The sequence below is a fragment of the Hyperolius riggenbachi genome, chromosome 9 (assembly GCF_040937935.1).
Source record: "Hyperolius riggenbachi isolate aHypRig1 chromosome 9, aHypRig1.pri, whole genome shotgun sequence".
Lineage (NCBI taxonomy): Eukaryota > Metazoa > Chordata > Amphibia > Anura > Hyperoliidae > Hyperolius > Hyperolius riggenbachi.
Window position 1 is genome coordinate 241909241 of NC_090654.1, and position 20712 is coordinate 241929952.

Here is a 20712-nt window from a genome sequence, read left to right on the forward strand (position 1 = left end):
CTGTTCTGTTCTAATTGTAAGCTTCTTTGGTAAGTTAATAAAAACACATTTATTTGTTTTATTTTCCTCAAATTTATATGGGTGGGGGCACCACAGTTTGGGCAACTCACTGCGTCACAGGATATTATAATCTAATGTCATCTTTATGTCTACATTGTTACTATTTTGCTCCTGTGTAACATTGTTTAATCTTGTAATAGTGTCTCCTCTATCTGCTGTACATCGCTGTGTAGTATGTTGTGTTTTATAAATAAAGTTTAGTAATAACATTCCTACCAGTTTCCAGACAACTATGGGGAGCTAATGATGGTATTTTTATTATTATTCTTTAATATTTACATAGCACCAACATCTCTTGCAGTGCTGTACAGAGTATATTGTCTTGTCAGGGAGAACATACAAACTCCTTGCAGATAGTGCCCAGGTTGGGATTCAAACCAGGGATCCTGTGCTGCAAGGCGAGAGCACTAACCACTATACCACCGTGCTGTCCGTATGGTATGTTTTCTTTATGTAGGATGAAAACTGCGCAAACATAGGAAGGACATACAAACTCCATGCAGATAGACCCCCATGGAGATCTAACTCAGGACTTCATCTCTGTAGGGCAAACGTGCTAACCACTTGGCATTGTGCTGCAGAGAGTAAACTCCTGGGGATACTATTAATGTCTAACTGGCCAAGCGCAGCAGAGAAGAATGGCAAGAAAACAACACAATATCATATTCCATGTGCTGTATCTCCTTTCCTGCATGTGTCTGCATCTTTACAATCTTGCTTCTCTGTAACTCAGACTGGAAGGGTTAATGTAGAAAGGGCTGTAGTTTTTTTTGTCTTTCCCTTGCTTTGAAACCCAGTGAAATGTACAGTTAAATGATACCTTTTACTGGTTACGTGAATAGATTACGGTTGCAAGCTTTCCAGACAGCTCACGTCTTTTCTTGATGTAATCGACATGAGACTTGAGCTGTCTCTAAAACTTCCAACTGCAATCAATTCCAGCAGAGACAGTAAAAGGTATCCTATAACTCCATATTTTACTGCTCCTACAAAGCTAGCATGGTGCCACGTTCTACAATCTAAGGGACTGGCAACCAGTGACACCAGTGTATGGGGGTGCTCTGTATATAAACTATAACGGCTAACCCTGTACAAACGCAGGTTAGTTCTGCAGTCCACCAGTATTCCCTGCTAGCTTTGCTGAAACTTCTACCTTTCGGTATGGTGGTGTAGTGGTTAGCACTCTGGCCTTGCAGCGCTGGGTCCCTGGTTCAATTTCCAGCCAGGGCACTATCTGCATGGAGTTTGTATGTTCTTCCCGTGTCTGCGTGGGCTTTCTCCAGGCACCCCGGTATCCTCTCAACTCCAAAATAGCACTTTTGCCTTGCAGTGCTGGTTGACTCTCAGCCAGGGTACTATCTGCACAGAGTTTGTATGTTCTCCCTGTGTCTGTGTGGGTTTCCTCCGGGCACTCCAGTTTATTCCCTCATCCCAAACACATACAGATAACTTACTTCGATTTCCCCTAAAATTACCCCTAGACTACATTAGACATATGACTGCGGTAGGAATTAGATTGTGAGCTCCTCTAAGGGACAGTTAGTGACAAGAATATATATATATGTATATATTCTGTAAAGTGTTGTGGAAGATGTCGGCACTATATAAATAATAATAATAATCTATATATAGTATTGGGGCTGGTCATTGGAACAGGCTATATACAGGTTTATATGCCAGTCTTATTGGCAAGGATGAAGATGCACCCAAGATGGATAACATTTTTGTTAAAAACAAGATAAAATAGAAAAAGTGGAGGTGCCTTACCTGTCCAATGACACTAACAGGGGCGTAGCAATAGGGGTTGCAGAGGTTGCGATCGCATCGGGGCCCTTGGGCCAGAGGGGCCCTGAAGGGCCCTCCCTCAACTGCAGTATTAGGTCTCTACTGGTCCTGTGCTCATAATAATCACTTCTATAGATGCTTTGAATAGTAGTAACCATTAACAAGCTGTTTCCCATCCCCTTCTTGCACCTCTGACACTGTAGTTGCCATTGGCAGGTTTTGGTGCGCCTATCAATTGTTATGTATAGACTGCTTGGGGGCCCCATTTTCAAACTTGCATCGGGGCCCATGGCTCCTTAGCTACGCCACTGGACACTAACAAGATAAAGTTTTTTTGCACAGGCAATGCGTTTTTTAGATGTAAGCCCACCGTCTCAGGCCAATAAAAGTGTCTCTGCTGTGTAGCCAAAATACTCGGAGTGCCTCTGTCTATTTCTTCTTGGTGGAATGGTCCGCCTCTGTCTATTTGTTATTGGTGAAATGGTCTATCGGACTAACTAGCTGTTTCTCTCCTGCAGGTTGCAGACCGGTTCCCAGGCAGAGAGGTACCAGCACCTCGGAAAAGATTGCAGTCTGCGGATGAAGCTCTGCAGGGCAGTCGCCCCCCTCCGGAGGGGGCTGGGGCAGCCTCTGTGTCGGAGCTGGGACACACGGAGGGGCCTGGGATCGGAGAATGGTGCCCATACTGCCAAGCCAAGCTGGCAGAGCTGAAGAAGCAGGCCCTCAAGTTAGCTGCCCCTGGCTCCACCATGGTAAGTGGCATATAGTTGCCTGTATTCATTGTCTGTGCTAGTGCGTGGCACTCACCACGCCAGTTTACCCACTGCTCACTGCTGCTTTTGATAGGTAGAAAAATTGGTAGTGGCTGGTGATCTGCTACATCATTCAAGCGCATGGAGCTGCGGATCACCACTTTTGGTTAATTACAGTACAAAATTGACGAATACCACCATACAAAATCTGACCGCCTTTCTTTATAAATAAGGCATTCTAAAAGCAGTGATTGTTTTTTTTCGAAAGTGGCGAACCAAGATGTGCCGATCTGCTAGCAGATTATCACTTACGGTATCTGTAAATGGGCCCCATAGAGTACTTGTTTATCTCTTTCTTGTGTTTAGCCCTGAAATATAATTTCTACTAGAAACATGATGCCACATAATCCGAATGATTGGTACTAGGGAATAGAACACGCAACACTTGGACCACAGGGCTTTGCCTTTTGTATATCCAAAACAGTCCAAAATACCCAAGTCAGAGCTGAGTTTTTTATTCATTTCCATACATTAGCACTGTTGTCTGTTATACTCCTGACGAAGCTCAATTTGGCTGAAACATGTTGCGATAGATACACTTTGTATACAGTGCACCCCTTGTTGTATCGCGTCTCTTTTGTGAATGTGTAACAGTTTTTGTGGGCAGGGGCGTAACTAGACTTAATAGGGCCCCCCTGCAAAAATGATAGCATGCGTGGGGGGACTAGCAAAGAACACCTCGATGTTGTGTGTGAGTGCTAAGGCCAATACCACCGCCATTCGCTCTTGTCGCTTTTGTATTTAACTAATTAAAGTAACTTTTTAGTCTGTATTTTAGGATGTTTTGGGTACACATAGGGCCAAATCCTGTGGACCAAGTGTTGCATCTACTAGAAACATTAAATATTCCAAATAAACTGTTACAGGTATTTATACATGTTTATGTTTATTTATCACTCCACCTGGTGGTTTGACTGTTTCATTTGTGTTTGAAGAAGAGTCTAATTTCATTTAAAGGCCAATTTCAGGGAAAAAAATACATGTATTCATATTGAATAGTGCAGACAATTTTAAAGTGCACCTGAACTGAAAGGAATGTGGAGGCTGCCATACTTATTTCCTTTTAAACAATACCAGTTGCCTGGCATCTAGCTGACCTCTTTTGCTGCAGTGTCTGAATCAAATACCTGAAACAAGCATGCACATAATCCAGTCAGACTTCAGTCAGAAACATCTCATATGCATGCTTGTTCAGGGGCTATGGCTAAAAGAATTAGAGGCAGAGGGTCAGCAAGACAGCCAGACAATGTGCATTGTTTAAATGGTAATAAATATGTCAGCCTCTATATCCCTCTCACTTCAGGTGTGCTTTAAATTTGGGGAATTTTTTACACTGCGGTACCCTCATTGGAGGCATTTCCTCTAACTTCCTGTTCCTGTGACCTCCTTAGAGTTTTGTTGCTTTATTAGGAAGACGGGTAGTCCTGTGGACAGAAAATAAGGGCCAGAAAAAAATATAGTCAATTCTTCTACAGTCTGCTAGATATGTTGTATGTGTTTCTGTCTCTGTTATTCTTGGAGAGCCATCACCTCTTCACTTTTGGACAGGAAAAGTACATCAGCAAAAAAATTCTAATAATTTTCCAACCTCATTACTGTACTATCCAAAACTAGCATTTTTTTCTTCAGGAAGACAAAATCACTGAAAAAATATAATTGTGATGTGGAGTGGGGAGGTTTCGGCTTGATCTGGCCTATACTATCTCAGTTACTGTATTCTAAATACTTGTGACATTAACTGTTTCTTGGAGCAATAGCATAGCTCCTAACTGACCCCCTTTTTGGAGGGACAGTCCCTCTTTGGGAGCCCAGTCCCTCTGTGCCTCTTTCCTCTTCATTTCATTTGTCCCTCTTTCAGGACTTTGTCCCTCTTTCTATGTAAATATATGTACTTCTCTACTGAGAAATGTGTGTAATTGGCTCGAAACTTTATTCCCATCTTTTAAATTGATATTGATATTTCTTATTTTCAAATGTTAATGTGAAGGAAAATGCACCAGGATAGAAAGGACCAGTGTGTTTGAATTATAAAACAGCATGTTTTTCCCATGAAATCTATATGGTATGCGTGACTAGGGGTGTGCCGGGGGCGGGGCTTAAGTGTCCCTCTTTCTCATCTCAAAAAGTGCTTTTATTGTTAGCTTATGCCAACAGCTTATTTCGGAGCCATCTTGCCGGTGATCAGGGCCGCCGTCAGAATTTTCTGGGCCCCACACTTGGCAAACCTACAAGGCCCCCCTCACGCCAAAAAACAGTCTGATAGGTAGATTGTGTGGGGGCAGAGCCACGGTATGTGGGGTAGAGTCAAAGCAACTTGCCTTTCGCCCATCACACCCCCCACCCCCTGCATTGATGCGTGTTCACCAATCACGCAGAAGGGAAGAGGGAGATGACCACACAACTCCTGTTATGCCACAGTAGAATTGCCAGCAGAGGCTTGAGTGGCACTTCCACTGTTTGGGCCCCATACTACTGTCCCTCTTGTACCCCCTGATGGCTGCCCTGCCGGTGATATCAGTACTATGCACAAAACACTGAAAATGCACAGCATGTTGTAGCCTGACGCATTGTGTGTTGTCTCAGCTTATCATCTGAAATCATTTAAAGTGGATTCAAATAATTTCTTTGCACACTGAGGGAAGTCATCATCCTGTCCTGGGTTAATTTAATGAACGTGAAGAGGCCAATAACCTTGGTTAGATATTCCCCCTACCTGTGCACTCTGTTTTTCTTATTTTAAAACTTTAAATGAACAAGGAAAACTGTTAAACCCATTTGGGAAAATATCTTATTGACTGGATGCCCATAGTGTAATACTAAAAAAATAACTACATTTTGATGTGAGCACTTACTTCTAAAGTAATAATAGTAGGTGGGGGGTGGGGATTTGAGTGGCCACGCCCCCTCCTGTGTTCTAATAAGAAGGGGCTGTGAGCAGCAGTCATGCTTCCTGACCCAGAAGGCAGTACATCAAAGTGGCCCCAGAATTTTTAACTTTCTGAGCTACTGCTGCTGATCACATCAATGCTAAGTCCTTTACAATACTATTGCTAGTATTCTGGTAGATGGGCGGTGAGTGGGAAGGGCATCTAAACATTTGGGCTAACCTGTGACCTTCAATATAAGTTGTCTGCCTTTGACTACTCAAGCATCAGTAAGTAATTTATACATACATATCCAATATTGCACTATGTATAGAGGGTCTAACTGCACCCGGTTGTTCCAGGCAATGCTTAAGGTGGAACTAAATTCTGAACTTTCTCTGATTCTCTGCTCTAATTAGCCACAGCATGAGAACATTTTGGGAAAGAAAATATTCACTAGAATGTATTGAAATCCTAAAAAAAGGCTAAGTTTTTTACTTGGTTTCACTTCATTAGAAGCATTGAAAGGGTTAATCCTGTCTTTACATGGCACAAGGCACATACAACTCACAGCTCTGATGTACAGCTGCTGATAAGACACCCTGATCTAGCTAAACAAGCACAGTCTAGAGAATTTATTCAGCAACCATATGTGAAATAAAAACTTTTGTTGTGTGATGTGCTACAGATCAGGTTCTCTTTAAGTTTACATTTTTAAATCTTCCCCCAAAAAATCCTCAGTCCGCAAAGTAGAAACTTTGATAAACTTTACATAAAGTTTCCTGGCTTTTGCCTTTGAATCCGGGGAGATACCAAAGAGAATTTTACATGCTGTGTAGAGGTTGGATGGGCAATGTGAACTCAGCTAGAAAATTGCAGGCTGCGTGACTGCCCCATGAAAACATGAAAGCGTGGAGTGGATTGTTTTGCGCATATTGATTTTGACCATTGAAGTTGGTGTGAGTTGCTGATTGGCTTGTAACGTTCGCCACATTGCTGCCCCCCTCCTCCCTCCTTTTCCGAGGAAGCCTTAGTGAGCTGTAATTGTTCCAACCTTCCAGCCAACATCTGGTGCTCAGATAGACGGGCAAGCCTTCTCCAGGGCTGCAGAATGTGCAATAATTCTAAGCTGCCTGAACAAATTCCTCCCTGGATCTGGTGCTTTTTAATGTTTGTGAGAAGGAAGACTGCTGTGACAATTAATGACAGGGTGACCCAAAGCAGCGCTGTGTGATCTTGGCTCAGGAAGGAAACCAGCCTCTCCCTGTGACATGGGAGGGATCTGCGACAATAAAGCTTCGCAGTTTTCATGTCTTAAAGGGGGAGAAATTTCTTCTAAGCAATTGTTTCAGGCTGGCAAAATGGAATATTAGAGAGGGGCTTCGGATTCCTAGAAAAGCCCCCATTGACATGCCTGGCTCTTCTCTGATAGAAAATCACTTTAATATCTATATATATATTTTTAAATAAAATTTCTTAAAGAGACTCTGTAACAATGTTGAGCCTTATTTCTTCTATCCTATAAGTTCCTATACCTGTTCTAATGTGCTCTGTCTTACTGCAGCCTTTCCTAGTTGCACAGTGGCTGTATTACCTCTGTTATATGATCTAATCTTCTCTCCTCTGTCGGGTTCAGGCAGTCAGGCTGGAATGTGCTGCTTGTGATTGGATAGAAGCTATACACACCCTCTCCAGGCCCCCTGCACACTCTGCATGACTGTATTCTACTACATCTAGTACCCCTGCACACTCTGTATGACTGTATTCTACTACATCTAGTACCCCTGCACACTCTGTATGACTCATACACTGAGCTCCTCTCAGCCTATCACTTGCTATGTCTTTTGTTTGTAAACACTGCATAAAACTGGCAATTACAAGCCAGGATTGCAACAGGGAGTGGCAGAAACAGCACAGAGGGGCCCAGGAGAACATAATGAATAGAATGGTATGCTTTTTATTGCAAGAATTTTAGAGTTCAGATTCTCTTTAACCTATTTTGGTTCCTGGACGTAGTTTCTACGTCCAGGAAACATGCGCGCTGCCGCGCGCTCCCGCGACCGATCGCGCGCGTGCACGCGCACTCCCGGCCGAGGATTCGGTAGCCAGGGAATCAATGTATCGGGCTATGGTGCCTGATCATTGATTCCTCTCCCCCGCTGAAAAAGCGACAGCTTCTCTCAGAAGCTGCGCCTTTTCTGGCCGTTCCCTCCCCGATGCGTCACTCTAAGCGTGTGTTACGCTTAGAGTGACGTCATGTAAACAAACTCATGGCCGCCATCTTGTGGCCAAAAAGTAATACTACACCTGTAAGAAAAAAAATACAAATTAACACACATTTACATTATAAATCTATTGTTTACCTCCCACCCTCCCAAAACTACCCAAATAAAATGTTTACTATAAAAAAAACAAAAACATTACAATAAAAAAAAATAAAAAAACATGTAAATATTTACCTAAGGGTCTAAACTTTTTAAATATCAATGTAAAGATGAAATATTTCTATATTTCTTTTATTTTAAACTTGTAAATAGTGATAGATGCAAAATGGAAAAAATGCACCTTTATTTCCAAATAAAATATTGTCGCCATACATTGTGATAGGGACATAATTTTAACGGTGTAATAACCGGGACATATGGGCAAATACAATACGTGAGTTTTAATTATGGAGGCATGTATTATTTTAAAACTATAATGGCTAAAAACTGAGAAATAATGAATTTTTCCATTTTTTTCTTATTCTTCCTGTTAAAATGCATTTACAGTAAAGTGGCTCTTAGCAAAATGTACCCCCCAAAGAAAGCCTAATTGGTGGCGTAAAAAACAAGATATAGATCAGTGCATTGTGATAAGTAGTGATAAAGTTATAGGCTAATGAATGGGAGGTGAACATTTTTCACGTGAAAACGACGGAACCTGAATGGGTTAAAATAGATGTGAATGTTGTGATGACCTCATCCTAGCTGCACTGCACTATCCTACCAGCGGAACTACCGGGAGGGTCGAAGCTGCTTCTCTACTGAAGGGTGCTTGTAACCATTTAGTAAACATTAAAGGGGACCTGAGATGAGAGGGATATAGGCTGCCATTTTTTATATCAGTAAAACCCTAACTACCCCCCCAAACACACTCGAACACCCTACCTAACGCCTAACCCTAACTACCCCCTCCACACACCCTGCATGAGGCCTAACCCCCCCCCCCCCCACACACAAATATATTACCTGATACCTAACCCTAACCCCCCCCCTCCCCCCCCCAAATACCCTACCTGGTGTCTAACCTTAATCCTTTCACACCTCATCTTAGCCGGCTCCTGCTATTTTCCCCTCATTATCACCATTTCAATGGCACCTGTGGCGGCGCCCAAACTTCCTGCTTCCATCGAAGGACCCTGCACTTGAATGGTGGGCTTTAGGAGCAATCAGTGAAGCCTGGGGATCAGCCATAGGCCTCCCACTACTGCGAATTCTAACATTTTTCACACTTTAAAGGGATACTGTACGGGGTCGGGGGAAAATGAGTTGAAGTTACCCGGGGCTTCTAATGGCCCCCCACAGACATCCTGTGCCTGCGCAGCCACTCACCGATGCTCCGGCCCCGCCTCCAGTTCACTTCTGGAATTTCTGACTTTAAAGTCAGAAAACCACTGCGCCTGCATTGCCGTGTCCTCGCTCCCGCTGATGGCACCAGGAGCATACTGCGCAGACCAAAGACCATACTGGGCTTGTGCAATACTCTCCTGGTGACATCAGCAGGAGCGAGGATGCAGCTGCGCAGGCGCAGTGGTTTTCAGACTTTAAAGTCTGAAATTCCAGAAGTGAACCGGAGGCGGGACCGGAGCATCGGTGAGTGGCTCCGTGGGTACAGGATGTCTGCGGGGGGCCATTAGAAGCCCTGGGTAAATTCAACTCATTTTCCCCCGACCACCCTACAGTATCCCTTTAAGTATACATCACTTTTCCTAAGAAAAACACTATTCATTGATTTTGACTTTATGCATTGTAAGGATTAATGGCAAAGCATGAACAGCGTATTAGCTAAATAAACACAAATATACGTTACCTTCGCGGTTCACATTTGATTGTCCTTCTGTTCGGTTTCCGTGATAAGTCCCAAATTTCAGTCTTAAAAATAAACGTGCACCCCCTCCCTGAAACTGAACAGTAGGTCTCCAGGAAATAGATGGCAGCAAAGAAGCCTGGAACAGGTGGTCAACCCTGCGAACCATTGTAAAGGACCCCAGCCCTGCAGAGACGTTCCTCACAGGATTCCTCCAGCCATGTGCAGCACCATGTTGGGCTGCAGCCGGCATGTTCCATCTCGCTTCTCAACAGGTGGGGACAGAAAACAGTGACATGCCCTGACTGCAGCACATTGGAATCCTAATAGATGTCCAGGATTTAGCTAAGTGCACCGCTAGTGCTTGTCATAAAATCCTCATAATGCAGAGTTATGGTAGGAAGTGTCTTTACATAAACAGTCCTCATTCCAGGGAGCTTACCTCACCATTTGTGTCTCCCTTATCTTATAGGCGTCTGTGGCTATGCCTGTGCCATATAAAGAATTGTTTATACTGCCTAATTACACTGTTTATATTACTGCTCATATGGTTATTATACAGGCCGTGTGATGATGGGGGCGGCAGTCAGGAGAAAATTCAGGAGCTGTTTGGTAACAATCATCATGTAAAAAATGGCAAAAAAATTCCCTCTTATGAACGTCTACCTTGCCTAGGCTTCAGAACTGAATTCCTACCTCAAAGAATTATGGGTAAAGACATGAACAGAGTCAATGTTTCGCCTGTTGGGGTACGTACAAACCAAACACACAGTCGCACCAAGTAGATCAAATGCAACCCACATGCACTGTTCAGTGGCCTGCACCAATATTACACATTTAGCTGTGTAATCTCGGGCTGCTCCAGAGGCAGGTTATCTGCAAGACAACTTAGGCTCTGGTTTACTGCTCCGGAGCGGCTGTACATGCAGGCGCAGTGTGCAAAGAGGTGCGCGGTCACGATCAGCAATCCAACAAGCTCTTGTCGGCCTTCTTTCAGGCGTCTGCACATGCGGCAACAGTGGGGGACAGCAGGAAGTTTGGAAGCCTCTGCAGGATTCAGAGGCTCCTATCGTCTTTGGTGAGTATCTATCTGCTTTTCACCCTTCGTTTTCCCTTGGGATGGGTACACTTCAAAACGCACGTAGTGAGGTTAAGTGAGGTTAGAATGGTGCATAGTCATTCTGGCTGGTTCTGTGATCCAGAAAGTATAAAAGGCACACATTACAGTGGCATTTTTTGTTAAGGCTGGGTGCACACACAGCAGAAACGCTAGCGTTGCGTAAAACGCTGCGTTTTATGCAGCAATGTTAGTCAATGGGACGCAGAAAAAGATGCGGAGATCTGCGATTTACAGTGTGTGTATCGCGAACGCTGGTTTTGTTGCATATTATGCAGGATGGCTGCCAAAACACACATAATGAAATATGCATAGCGGTTTAATGTGTTTACAAGCGTTTTTTCTGGGTATTTTGGGGGGTATTTAAATTTTTATGATGTATTTCCGCTTCATCTTCACTTCCTGGTTATTTTGCATAAAACGCATACAAAACACAAATGCGTTTTCAATTAGCGGACCGCAAACGCACCAAAAACGCACAGCACCTCACTTTGAACCTCTTCATCAAAAACCCACAAGAGAAATGCTGCAAGAGCACTCTTTTATACTTTGCGCAAGTGCCAAAAAGGTAATACACCCCCCCTTCCCAAATAAAAACACAAGAAAACGCACACAAACGTATCTGCGATTTGCAACAGCGAAACACAAATGCAAACAAACGCAGTCAAATCGCACCTGCGATTTGCAGATGCAAAATAAAATTGCAAACAACGCTCCTGCATAAAACGCTACTTTTTCACACTATGTCACATGTGAACCCAGCCTGAAAGAAATAAAGATGGCAGCTTCCAAATACTTTGCCTACCACAGGAGCTGACCAATCTGTGCATGTTTTCCATTATATTAAGGGCCTGTTCAGACTATCTGCGTATGAAGAATGCGTTTAAAATCAAAGAAACGCAAGGTGAAAAACGCATGCGTTTTTCTTGCGTTCTAATGCGTATTCTATTGCGTTTTGCACACACACGTGACCCAGGGGAAAAAAAAAAATTATGGGAACCGCAGAGGAAAACGGACGCTAAAAACGTAATTTTTGATACGCGTCCATTGACTTTCATTGCGTCCGTTTCTATGCGTATCGCACAGAACTGCATGCAGCAATGCGGATGAGAAACGTATGCGTCTCATACGCATACATGTGAACTAGCCCATTCAAAAGCATTAGGAGCCATTCCTATGCGTTTTTGGTACCCAGACACGTTCCCTGAAAACGTCCAGGAACGCGCATAGTCTGAACAGGCCCTAAAGCAGGATAAAACTCTGACATAACATTCAATAAAAATGTGTTTTGCTACTTTTTATTACTCACACAGTTACCAGGTAATATTGGCTGTTTACAAATTTCCGAAGTACAGTTTATCTGCTCTGAAAGCTGCCATTGCATTTTATTGCACAGCTGCTGTATTTATATAAAATCTATCGAGTGATCATGTCTCAGCTATTCCTGCTCCTCAGCTCCGTACAGCTCAGTTTCAGCGCTTTGCTAATGTTTATTATAGGTATCTGACAAAGGAATGTATACAAAAGATAATGTTATCACCTTTTCGGATGCAACCAGAAGTTGCTCACTAAAGCAAGGAGCTTTCCTTGAAGAACAAAGTGCTGTGTTTAACTGTTTGAATGCTGTTCTGCTGCAATTTTTTGGTGGTAGTAGATTTCATGCTGTAAATAATCTTTTAGAACAAAGAGGAAATGCTGATTTTTATACCATTTTAATGAGCATACTTATCAAAATAGTGTTTGTGCTTCCCTAAACTTGAATTCTCTGCCTTTATCTGTATCTCCATCTTGTTATGATTTATACAAACCATAACAGTTCTGTCGCAAACTACTTAATGACACCTTCCAGTTTCCTGTTATAAATCAGGACATCTCCTTTTCTTATGAGGGATCTCGGCAGTTGTTGGGGATTATATTGTTTCGGCATATTTCTGTGTTATAAGCAACATTGTCTGAAGAAACAATGTCATTTTTCCTGCTACAATGGCATGGGAGAAACCACAGTCTATGGAGGAAGCCACCTTCCATGACCTTCATTTCAATTCAAATATTTCCTGCTCAACAAATAAAATATTGTTTGATATCTAATGTTCCATGGTTAAAGTGGACCTGAACTCTTGCACAGGACATAAGGAAAGCACAGAGAAATGTACCCTGTATGTATTTAAAGAGTTTAGCCTGTCTAATTCCCCCTCATTTGCTGGAAGTTGACCTCTCCCCTGTGTCACCTGACTGCCACGGTAGATAAGTGAATATGATAACACAGGATGTTAAAGGGGCACTACAGCGAAAAATTATAAAATTTAAAATATGTGCAAACATATACAAATAAGAAGTACACTTTTTTCCAGAGTAAAATGAACCATAAATTACATTTCTCCTATGTTGCTGTCATTACAGTAGGTAGTAGAAATCTGACAGAAGTGACAGGTTTTGGACTAGTCCATCTCTTTATAGGGGATTCTCAGGGATATACTGTATTTATTTTCAAAAGCACTTGGTGAATAGCAGCTTCTCTTTCAAACTGCCAAAAAACTGTGTAGGGAGTAGGGAGGCTGGCCAGCATCATTGTTTAAAGGGGAACTGAAGAGAGAGGTATATGGAGGCTGTCATGTTTATTTCCTTTTAATCAATACCAGTTGTCTGGCAGCCCTGCTGGTCTATATCTCTGCAGTAGTATCTGATTAAAACCAGAAACAAGCATGCAGCTAGTCTTGTCAGATCAGACTTATAAGTCTGAACCACTGAAACCCCTGATCTGCTGCATGCTTGTTCAGGGGCTATGGCTAATAGTATTAGAGGCAGAGGATCAGCAGGGCTGCCAGGCAACTGGTATTGTCTAAAAGGAAATAAACATGACAGCCTCCATATACCTCTCTCTTCAGTTCCCCTTTAAATCCTTTTTAGGGAATATCTTTATAAAGAATAAAAGCCTTGCTGAGAAACCCCTATGAAGAGATGGACTAGTCCAAAACCTGTCACGTCTGTCAGATTTCTACTGCCTACTGTAAGTGACAGCAACATAGGAGAAAAGTAATGTATGGCTCATTTTACTCTGGAAAAAGTGTACTTCTTATTTGTAAATGTTTGCACATATTTTAAATGTTATAATTTTTCGCTGTAGTGCCCCTTTAACAATATGTCTGCTGCCATGAAAGCAGGAAGTAGACACACTGCAGATTTATTGTAAGATTTGTTACAGTAACAAATACATTTTTTCTTTAAAGGTTATTATGCTGTTGCATATCTTTTAGAGCAGAGAGGACGTTCTAAATTCAGGTCCGCTTTAAATGATAACTCCACTTTTATTTCAAAAAAATACTCAGAAGATTAGTTTTATTTAAATTGCAAGTGTTTTAACAAACTTTATTGCTCAGACATACCTGCCGTGCTTTGATGCTGATCATGTGATGCCATATGACAGGTAGCATGTAGATCCGGCCACCAAACCACCTTCAAAAGCTAAACAAGTCTTTTTCTTCTCCAACAACATAGAGATATAGCAGTGTGGATGGCCTGACCGACGTTTCTTAGGTGTCACCCGCTTCCTCGGAGGCCACAGATCTGTAGCCTCTGACGAAGCGGGTGATACCCACGAAATGGCTGTCAGGCCATCCACACAAATCAGGGCTATTAACATGGTTGTTTGAAGTATCTGCTTAAAGTGTACTCACTCAGTTTATCCTTATACCGAATAGATTTCATAAGATTGTACAATCATGTTTGTATGATTAATGGGTATCTTAACCACTTTACCCCCGCGCGTACGTATTTCTCCGCCCCTTTTTCCATCCTTTAAAAACCAGGGACGGAGAAACACGTACTTTCCGCGTTCCCGACGCTGTCCGCGCTCCCGCTCGTAAACACGCCGCCCGCCGCTAGTAAAACCGCCGCCGCCCGCTCGCCCGGAGATCAATGAACGGGAAAATCCATTCCCGTTCGTTGATCTAAGCCCCACAATGACCCGCTGCTCTCCTATGGGCAGCGCGATCATTGTGAGAAGAAACTCACGTGTCCAGCCTCCTTATTCTTCCTCCAAGCTTCCGGAAGGAGGCTTGGAGGTCGCAATAAAGCAAAAAGTTACTGTGGCCATCTTGTGGCCAAATAGTAAACTACACCCTACACATTTTTCACATACAAATAAATGACTTTTACACAAAAAATTAACTCATTACCTCCCACACTCCCCATTTTTTTTTTTTTTTGTAATTAAAAAAAAATTCAAAAATTTACAATTAAAAAAAATACATAATTAGTTACCTTAGGGACTGAACTTTTTAAATATTTAAGTCAAGAGGGTATAACACTGTTACTTTATAAACTATGGGCTTGTAATTAGGGATGGACGCAAAACTGAAAAAAATGCACCTTTATTTCCAAATGAAATATTGGCGCCAAACATTGTGATAGGGACATAATTTAAACGGTTTTATAACCGGGACAAAAGGGCACATAAATTTCATGGGTTTTAATTACAGTAGCATGCATTATTTAAAAACTATAATGGCCGAAAACTGAAAAATAATTTTTTTTTTCCCCACATTTTTCCTATTTTCCCATTAAAACACATTTAGAAAAAAATAATTCTTGGCATAATGTCCCACCTAAAGAAAGCCTAATTGGTGGCGGAAAAAACAAGATATAGTTCATTTCATTGCGATAAGTAATGATAAAGTTATAGACGAATGAATGGAAGGAGCGCTGAAAGGTGAAAATTGCTCTGGTGGTCAGGGGGTAAAACCCCTCAGTGGTGAAGTGGTTAAAGTGGACCTGAACTCTTGCACAGGACAGAAGGAAAACAGAGAGAAATGCACCCTGCATGTATTTAGCGTTTAGCCTGTCTAATTTCCCCTCATCACAAGTTGTAATTTTATCTCTCAGCTGTGTCAGCTGGCTGCTTCAGCAGAGCAGCTAATTTGTATACTCAAGTTGTTAACGCTATGCCTGCTTCCATGACAGCAGGAAGTAGACACACTGCAGATTTATTACAGGCTTTGTATCAGCTGTAACAAAGAAATGTTTTTCTCTAAAGGTTATTATGCTTTTGCTAATCTTTTAGAGCAGAGAGGAAGTTCTGAGTTCAGGTCTGCTCTAAAGCTTGCCTTGGTCTCAGGTTGATGAGCTTTTAGAGTAGACTATGGGAGGTGCATCCGTAGTCACAATGGACTGATTCTTCCTGTGTCAGTGGCGGTAATTGACCTATGTCATGGTGGGTGGCACGGCTCCTGGCCCTGGGAACATATACCGCTTGTAACCCTAAGACCTGGCTGAAGCCCAGGTGCACAGGTGACAGCACCTGTTCTATAAGGACACGCCTGTGTGGTCCCAATTATTTGTCTCCCAAAGAGAAACCTCATTGATAAGCCTGGAGAGAGGGCTTGATGATTGCCTAATGAGCCCCTTCTCCGTTACATCTGTCTTTGTGCGGGTACCAGTGTCATGTCATTGTGCGCTAACCCTCTGACAGGTTCGTTCGGGGGGTAGGGTTACGGACACAGAACGCCACATTGTGTCCGGGCTATAAAGGGCGATGACCACCGGGGATAAATATTACACAGGGCACCTCTGTTGGAATGCTTTCGCCACTAATTGTCATGAAATGATATTTCAAGGAAGGGGAGAAGGCTATTATTCAACTTAATATTAACATAAATTAAGTGAAAACTTTGCAAGGCTGTTCTGAAGTTTTTTTTGTTTGTTTTGTTTTTGTTTTTGTTTTGTTTATTGTTGTCAATATACTTTTAAGGTCAACGAAAGAGAGAGGTATGTGGAGGTTGCCATATTTATTTCTTTTTAAAGGACATCCAAGGTGAAAATAAACTGATGAGAAAAGCCATTGAATCTATTTTCCTTTTCCTAAAAAGGACTTTTTTTTTGATATCTCACAGTTTTATTTTATATTAAAATCTGTTTTTTTAAGTTTTTACTGTTTCATTGTCTCTGCTATGGAAGTATGTCAGAGCTCGAATCTATGAATTATTGACCCTTTTTATCTCTTCCCTGCTCTCCGAAGCCATTTACTGACTGGAAAGTGTTTTATGGCTGTAATTACTTATCAGTGAGGGCTATGTTATAGTCTGACCCAGTATGACTTGGTCCTGACCCGGACAGAGACTGTCACTTCCATACCTGATGTTTAACTTTTTCAGACAGAGAAGGAAAAAAAGGAACACAGCCTAGTTATTTGTGTGCATGTCTATCTCATCATGTCACATGTCACCTTTAAGCAATGCCAGTTACCTGGCAGTCCTGCTGATCCTCTGCATCTAATACTTTTAGCCATTGACCCTGAACAAGTATGCAGCATATCAGGTGTTTCTGACATTATTTTTTATTGGCAGTGTAGAAACTGGTCAGTAGTTCTCACGGCATTCTAAACTTCCCCAGTTGCCTCAGGAAGAACAGTCTCTGCCGGGCCTTCTTTTGGGTTATTGCTGTGTTCACACCCTATCTCAAATCAAGTGTGATGGTATTACCTAGGAACCGAGCGCTGAATACCCTGCAGACCTTAGTGCCATCAATGGAGACCAGGCTGAGTGCTGGTGGATTCCTTCTGAACTCCATGGTCAGTTCCAGTTTTTGCTGCATTTAGTACAAGTTTGTTATCCTGTGACACTGGGAGATCACGGAAAAACGCCTGAAGATGCGCACCAGCCAACTGCTGACTTGCATTGTCCAGCTATCAGGCTGATGGCGGGGCTTTGTCCTGGCTGTGTTACTCAGCTGCAGATTGCTGAATATTGAGGGCACGGTGCTGCATATGCTGACCATTCTGTGGTGCTGAACTGTGTGAATCAGGATTGGCTGGACAGTTTTGTATTTTACTGATTGGCATGCCCAGATTTACATCTCAGGCGCCTATAGGCAAAGATGTCATGGCACCCTAGACATCGCCCTCCATGAACCTACAAACCCCGCCAAACTGCACTGGAAATGTGCTGGCTGTCCAAGCCATCACTTCTCCCATACTTCCCTTGCCTGTCATAGTTAGCTGCAGGTGCCCCTTAGTATTAGGTAGCCAGAAGTACCCTCAATATTAAGAAGCTTGTGGTGCCCCCGGCTGAAGGAAGATCTGGTCAGTGGAATGCCAAGAGCCAGGTGAGTAACCTCTTATTTACACTCTACTCAGGGCTCTGCATAGGGAAGGAGGGAGGGAGGCACTAGGGGAGGAGAGTGAGCTGCCTCTCCATCATCAGGCCCCTGTAGGCACGTGCCTATAGTGCCTTATGGTAAATCCAGCCCTGCTGATAGGATAGAGTTCCATCTTTCAAGGCAACATCTGTCTAGCTCTAATACAATATTTAGAAATATATATATATTTCTTTCCACTGACTCTCTCTTAACAAACCACCACAGAATTGACATGCAAATCTGCAATTAAAGTCATTTGCAGCATGCTGAAGGCAAGCATGAAAATATTATTAGTCTCTTAGCAATTAGTTGTAAAATGTTGAATCTTCCATATTTTATTCATTTTTTGATACTGGTAATATTTCAGGAGTGGAATAATCCACCGCTCAGAGATGGCGGCAAAGAGACGCTTCATATTTATTTTAGTTGGAGAGATTTATATTTTTTAATTACCCTGTAATTTTACCAAAAATGTTTTATAGAGCTCTGGGATTTCCGACTCCTCTTCTGACATCTATATTATACGGAGTATTAATTACATTTGAACTTTTAAAGCAATATTTAATATTTCGTAGACAGATGGCAGTTTATTTGTTTTATAGTATTTCTTTTTGTCTGTGCGAGTGTGAGTGTTTTGTTTTTCACTAAGACATAAAGGCTTAAAGGGTCTGTCAACAAATAACGATATCTGGCCTACAGCAGTTTGGAGGAGCAGTTTAATCTGTGAAGCAGTTTTTTTCAGTAACTTGTCATTTAACCTCCTTGGTATTAAGCAGGTCTGTCCCTTAAAGGGACTCTGAACACAGCTTAAAGGGACCCTAAACAGGTGAAAAAAAAACCAGAACTTACACTTGCCTCACAGTAGGCCGCAAGGTCCCCGGTGTCCCCCTGGCTCCTTCCCTGGTCCTGGCTCCGGTTACACGATGACTTCGGCCTGAAGTCGTCAGTTCTGCTTCCCGCTGCGGACGAACGTGTCCTCATGCCGGCCCGCTACGCGTCATCTCGCCAGCCGGCGTGAGAGTCCTGCTCATGTGCGGTTCAATCTTAGAGAACTGCGCATGCACAGGACTCTCACGCTGGCCGGCGTGATGACGCGATCGCCCGCAGAGAGAAGCAGACCTGACGACTTCAGACCGAAGTCATCGTGTAACCGGAGCCGGGACCAGGGAAGCAGCCAGGAGGACGCCGAGGGACCTCGCGGGCTATGGTGGGCTGGAGGAAGCCCCAGGTAAGTGAAAATTCTGATTTTATAAACCGCTCAGGGTCCCTTTAAAAATGAAATAAGAACTTACCTTCGGCTTCCCCCAGCCCCCCATAGTCCATGAGGTCGTCGGTGTTTTCTGGACTTCCTCTGTTCTGCTGGCAGCTCCATTAGCCACGCAAATCACCAGGAGTCGTGCACAACTGTTCATGTTCGCCTGTCTCACTCAAAGGCCCGTCGCCGTGAGCTTTCTGCACATGCACAGTTCTTGTTTCGTACAAATTAGCTGCTCTGCCGAGATTCCTGGGCTGACACAGGTGAGGGATCAAATTACAGTTGTGACTGAGGGGGAATTAGGGATTTCTCTCTGTTGTCCTGTGCAAGAGTTCAGGTCCATTTTAAATTTTGCAAGATGTTCGCATGGCAGAGAATTGGCAGAGGTCTGTAGAGAGATGGAATGGGCCTTTTCTCTGCGTTTCTGTAATGCGCCCTTCCTGACACAGTGCGCTACGGATTTCATCACTCTTTATAATTGTTTAAACATGTTCCTGTTTTTATTCCTCTGCCTTATGTCACATTGCAGAGCAGGGTGATTCAGGGTGATTCGGAGATCTCGCCGGCTCTGTTCGGAGGCGTGCCAGAAAGTTTCCAATCGCTCATCCCCGGGGTCAGGAATATTTAAAGGGACAAAAACAATCTGCCTTCGCTCTTGTTACATTAAAGTGGATTTATGCAGCATTAAACAAGCCTTAAAATCAGATTTGTTAACAAGACCCAGCTAAACAGCTAAACTTCACATATTCATCCATAAAACAAAGTATGACAAGGTCTGGAGAAAGCTAAATGAACTGCTTACATTTATGAACTTTTTATGATGGGGCAGCCATATTGTTTTTGTACATAGAGGCTGGTAGTTTATGCAATGCATAGTTTATGCAATGGTAATTTTGTTGCAGAAATAGACTGGGATTGTTAATTGCGGCTATAGCGGTGCCCATTGTGTAGTATAAATGCCAGGCTTATAGCCGTTGGGAGGAGGGAATGATCGCGGGTTAGGACTAGGAAGGGGGAGGGTTAGTGTTAGGAGTAGGTGGGGGGAGGGTTGGTGTTAGGAGTAGGCAGGGGGATGGTTAGCATTAGGTGTAGGTAGGGTGATGGTTAGTGTTAGGAGTAGGTGGGGAAGGGTTAGTGTTAGGTGTAGGTAGGATGATGGTTAGTGTTACGTGTAGGTAGGAGGAGGATTAGTGTTAGGAGTAGGTGGGGGGTTAATGTTATACGAGTAGTTAGGGGAAGGGTTTGTGTTAGGCCTAGGTAGGGGGAGGGTAAGTGTTAGGAGTAGGCGGGGGAGGATTAGTGTTAAGAGTAAGTAGGGGAAAGGTTAGTGTTGTGAGCAGAGGTGGCAAGGTTAATGTTAGGAGTAGGTAGGGGGAGGTTTAGTGTTCGGAGTAGGTAGAGGGGGAGGTTTAGTGTTGGGAGTAGGTAAGGGGAGGCATAGTGTTAGGGGTAAGTATGGTAAGGGTAAGTATTAGGAGTAGGTGGGGGAGGGTTAGTGTTTAGACGTAGGTAGGGGAGGGTTAGTGTTAGGAGTAGGTGGGAGAGGGTTAGTGTTAGACGTAGGTAGGGGAAGGGTTAGTGTTAGGAGTAGGTAGGGGAGGGTTAGTGTAAGAAGCAGGT

The 20712-nt window shown here is 43.1% G+C and overlaps 1 protein-coding gene across 3 annotated transcripts in view; it reads left to right on the forward strand.

The window, feature by feature from the left end:
* KIF26A (kinesin family member 26A) overlaps positions 1-20712 on the forward strand; it is a 244091-nt gene that overhangs the window by 42707 nt on the left and 180672 nt on the right. For all 3 annotated transcript variants that reach the window (XM_068254227.1, XM_068254229.1, XM_068254228.1), the window contains exon 2: positions 2364-2597. In XM_068254227.1, coding sequence (XP_068110328.1) covers positions 2364-2597 — 234 coding nt within the window. The remainder of the gene's footprint in view (positions 1-2363; positions 2598-20712) is intronic.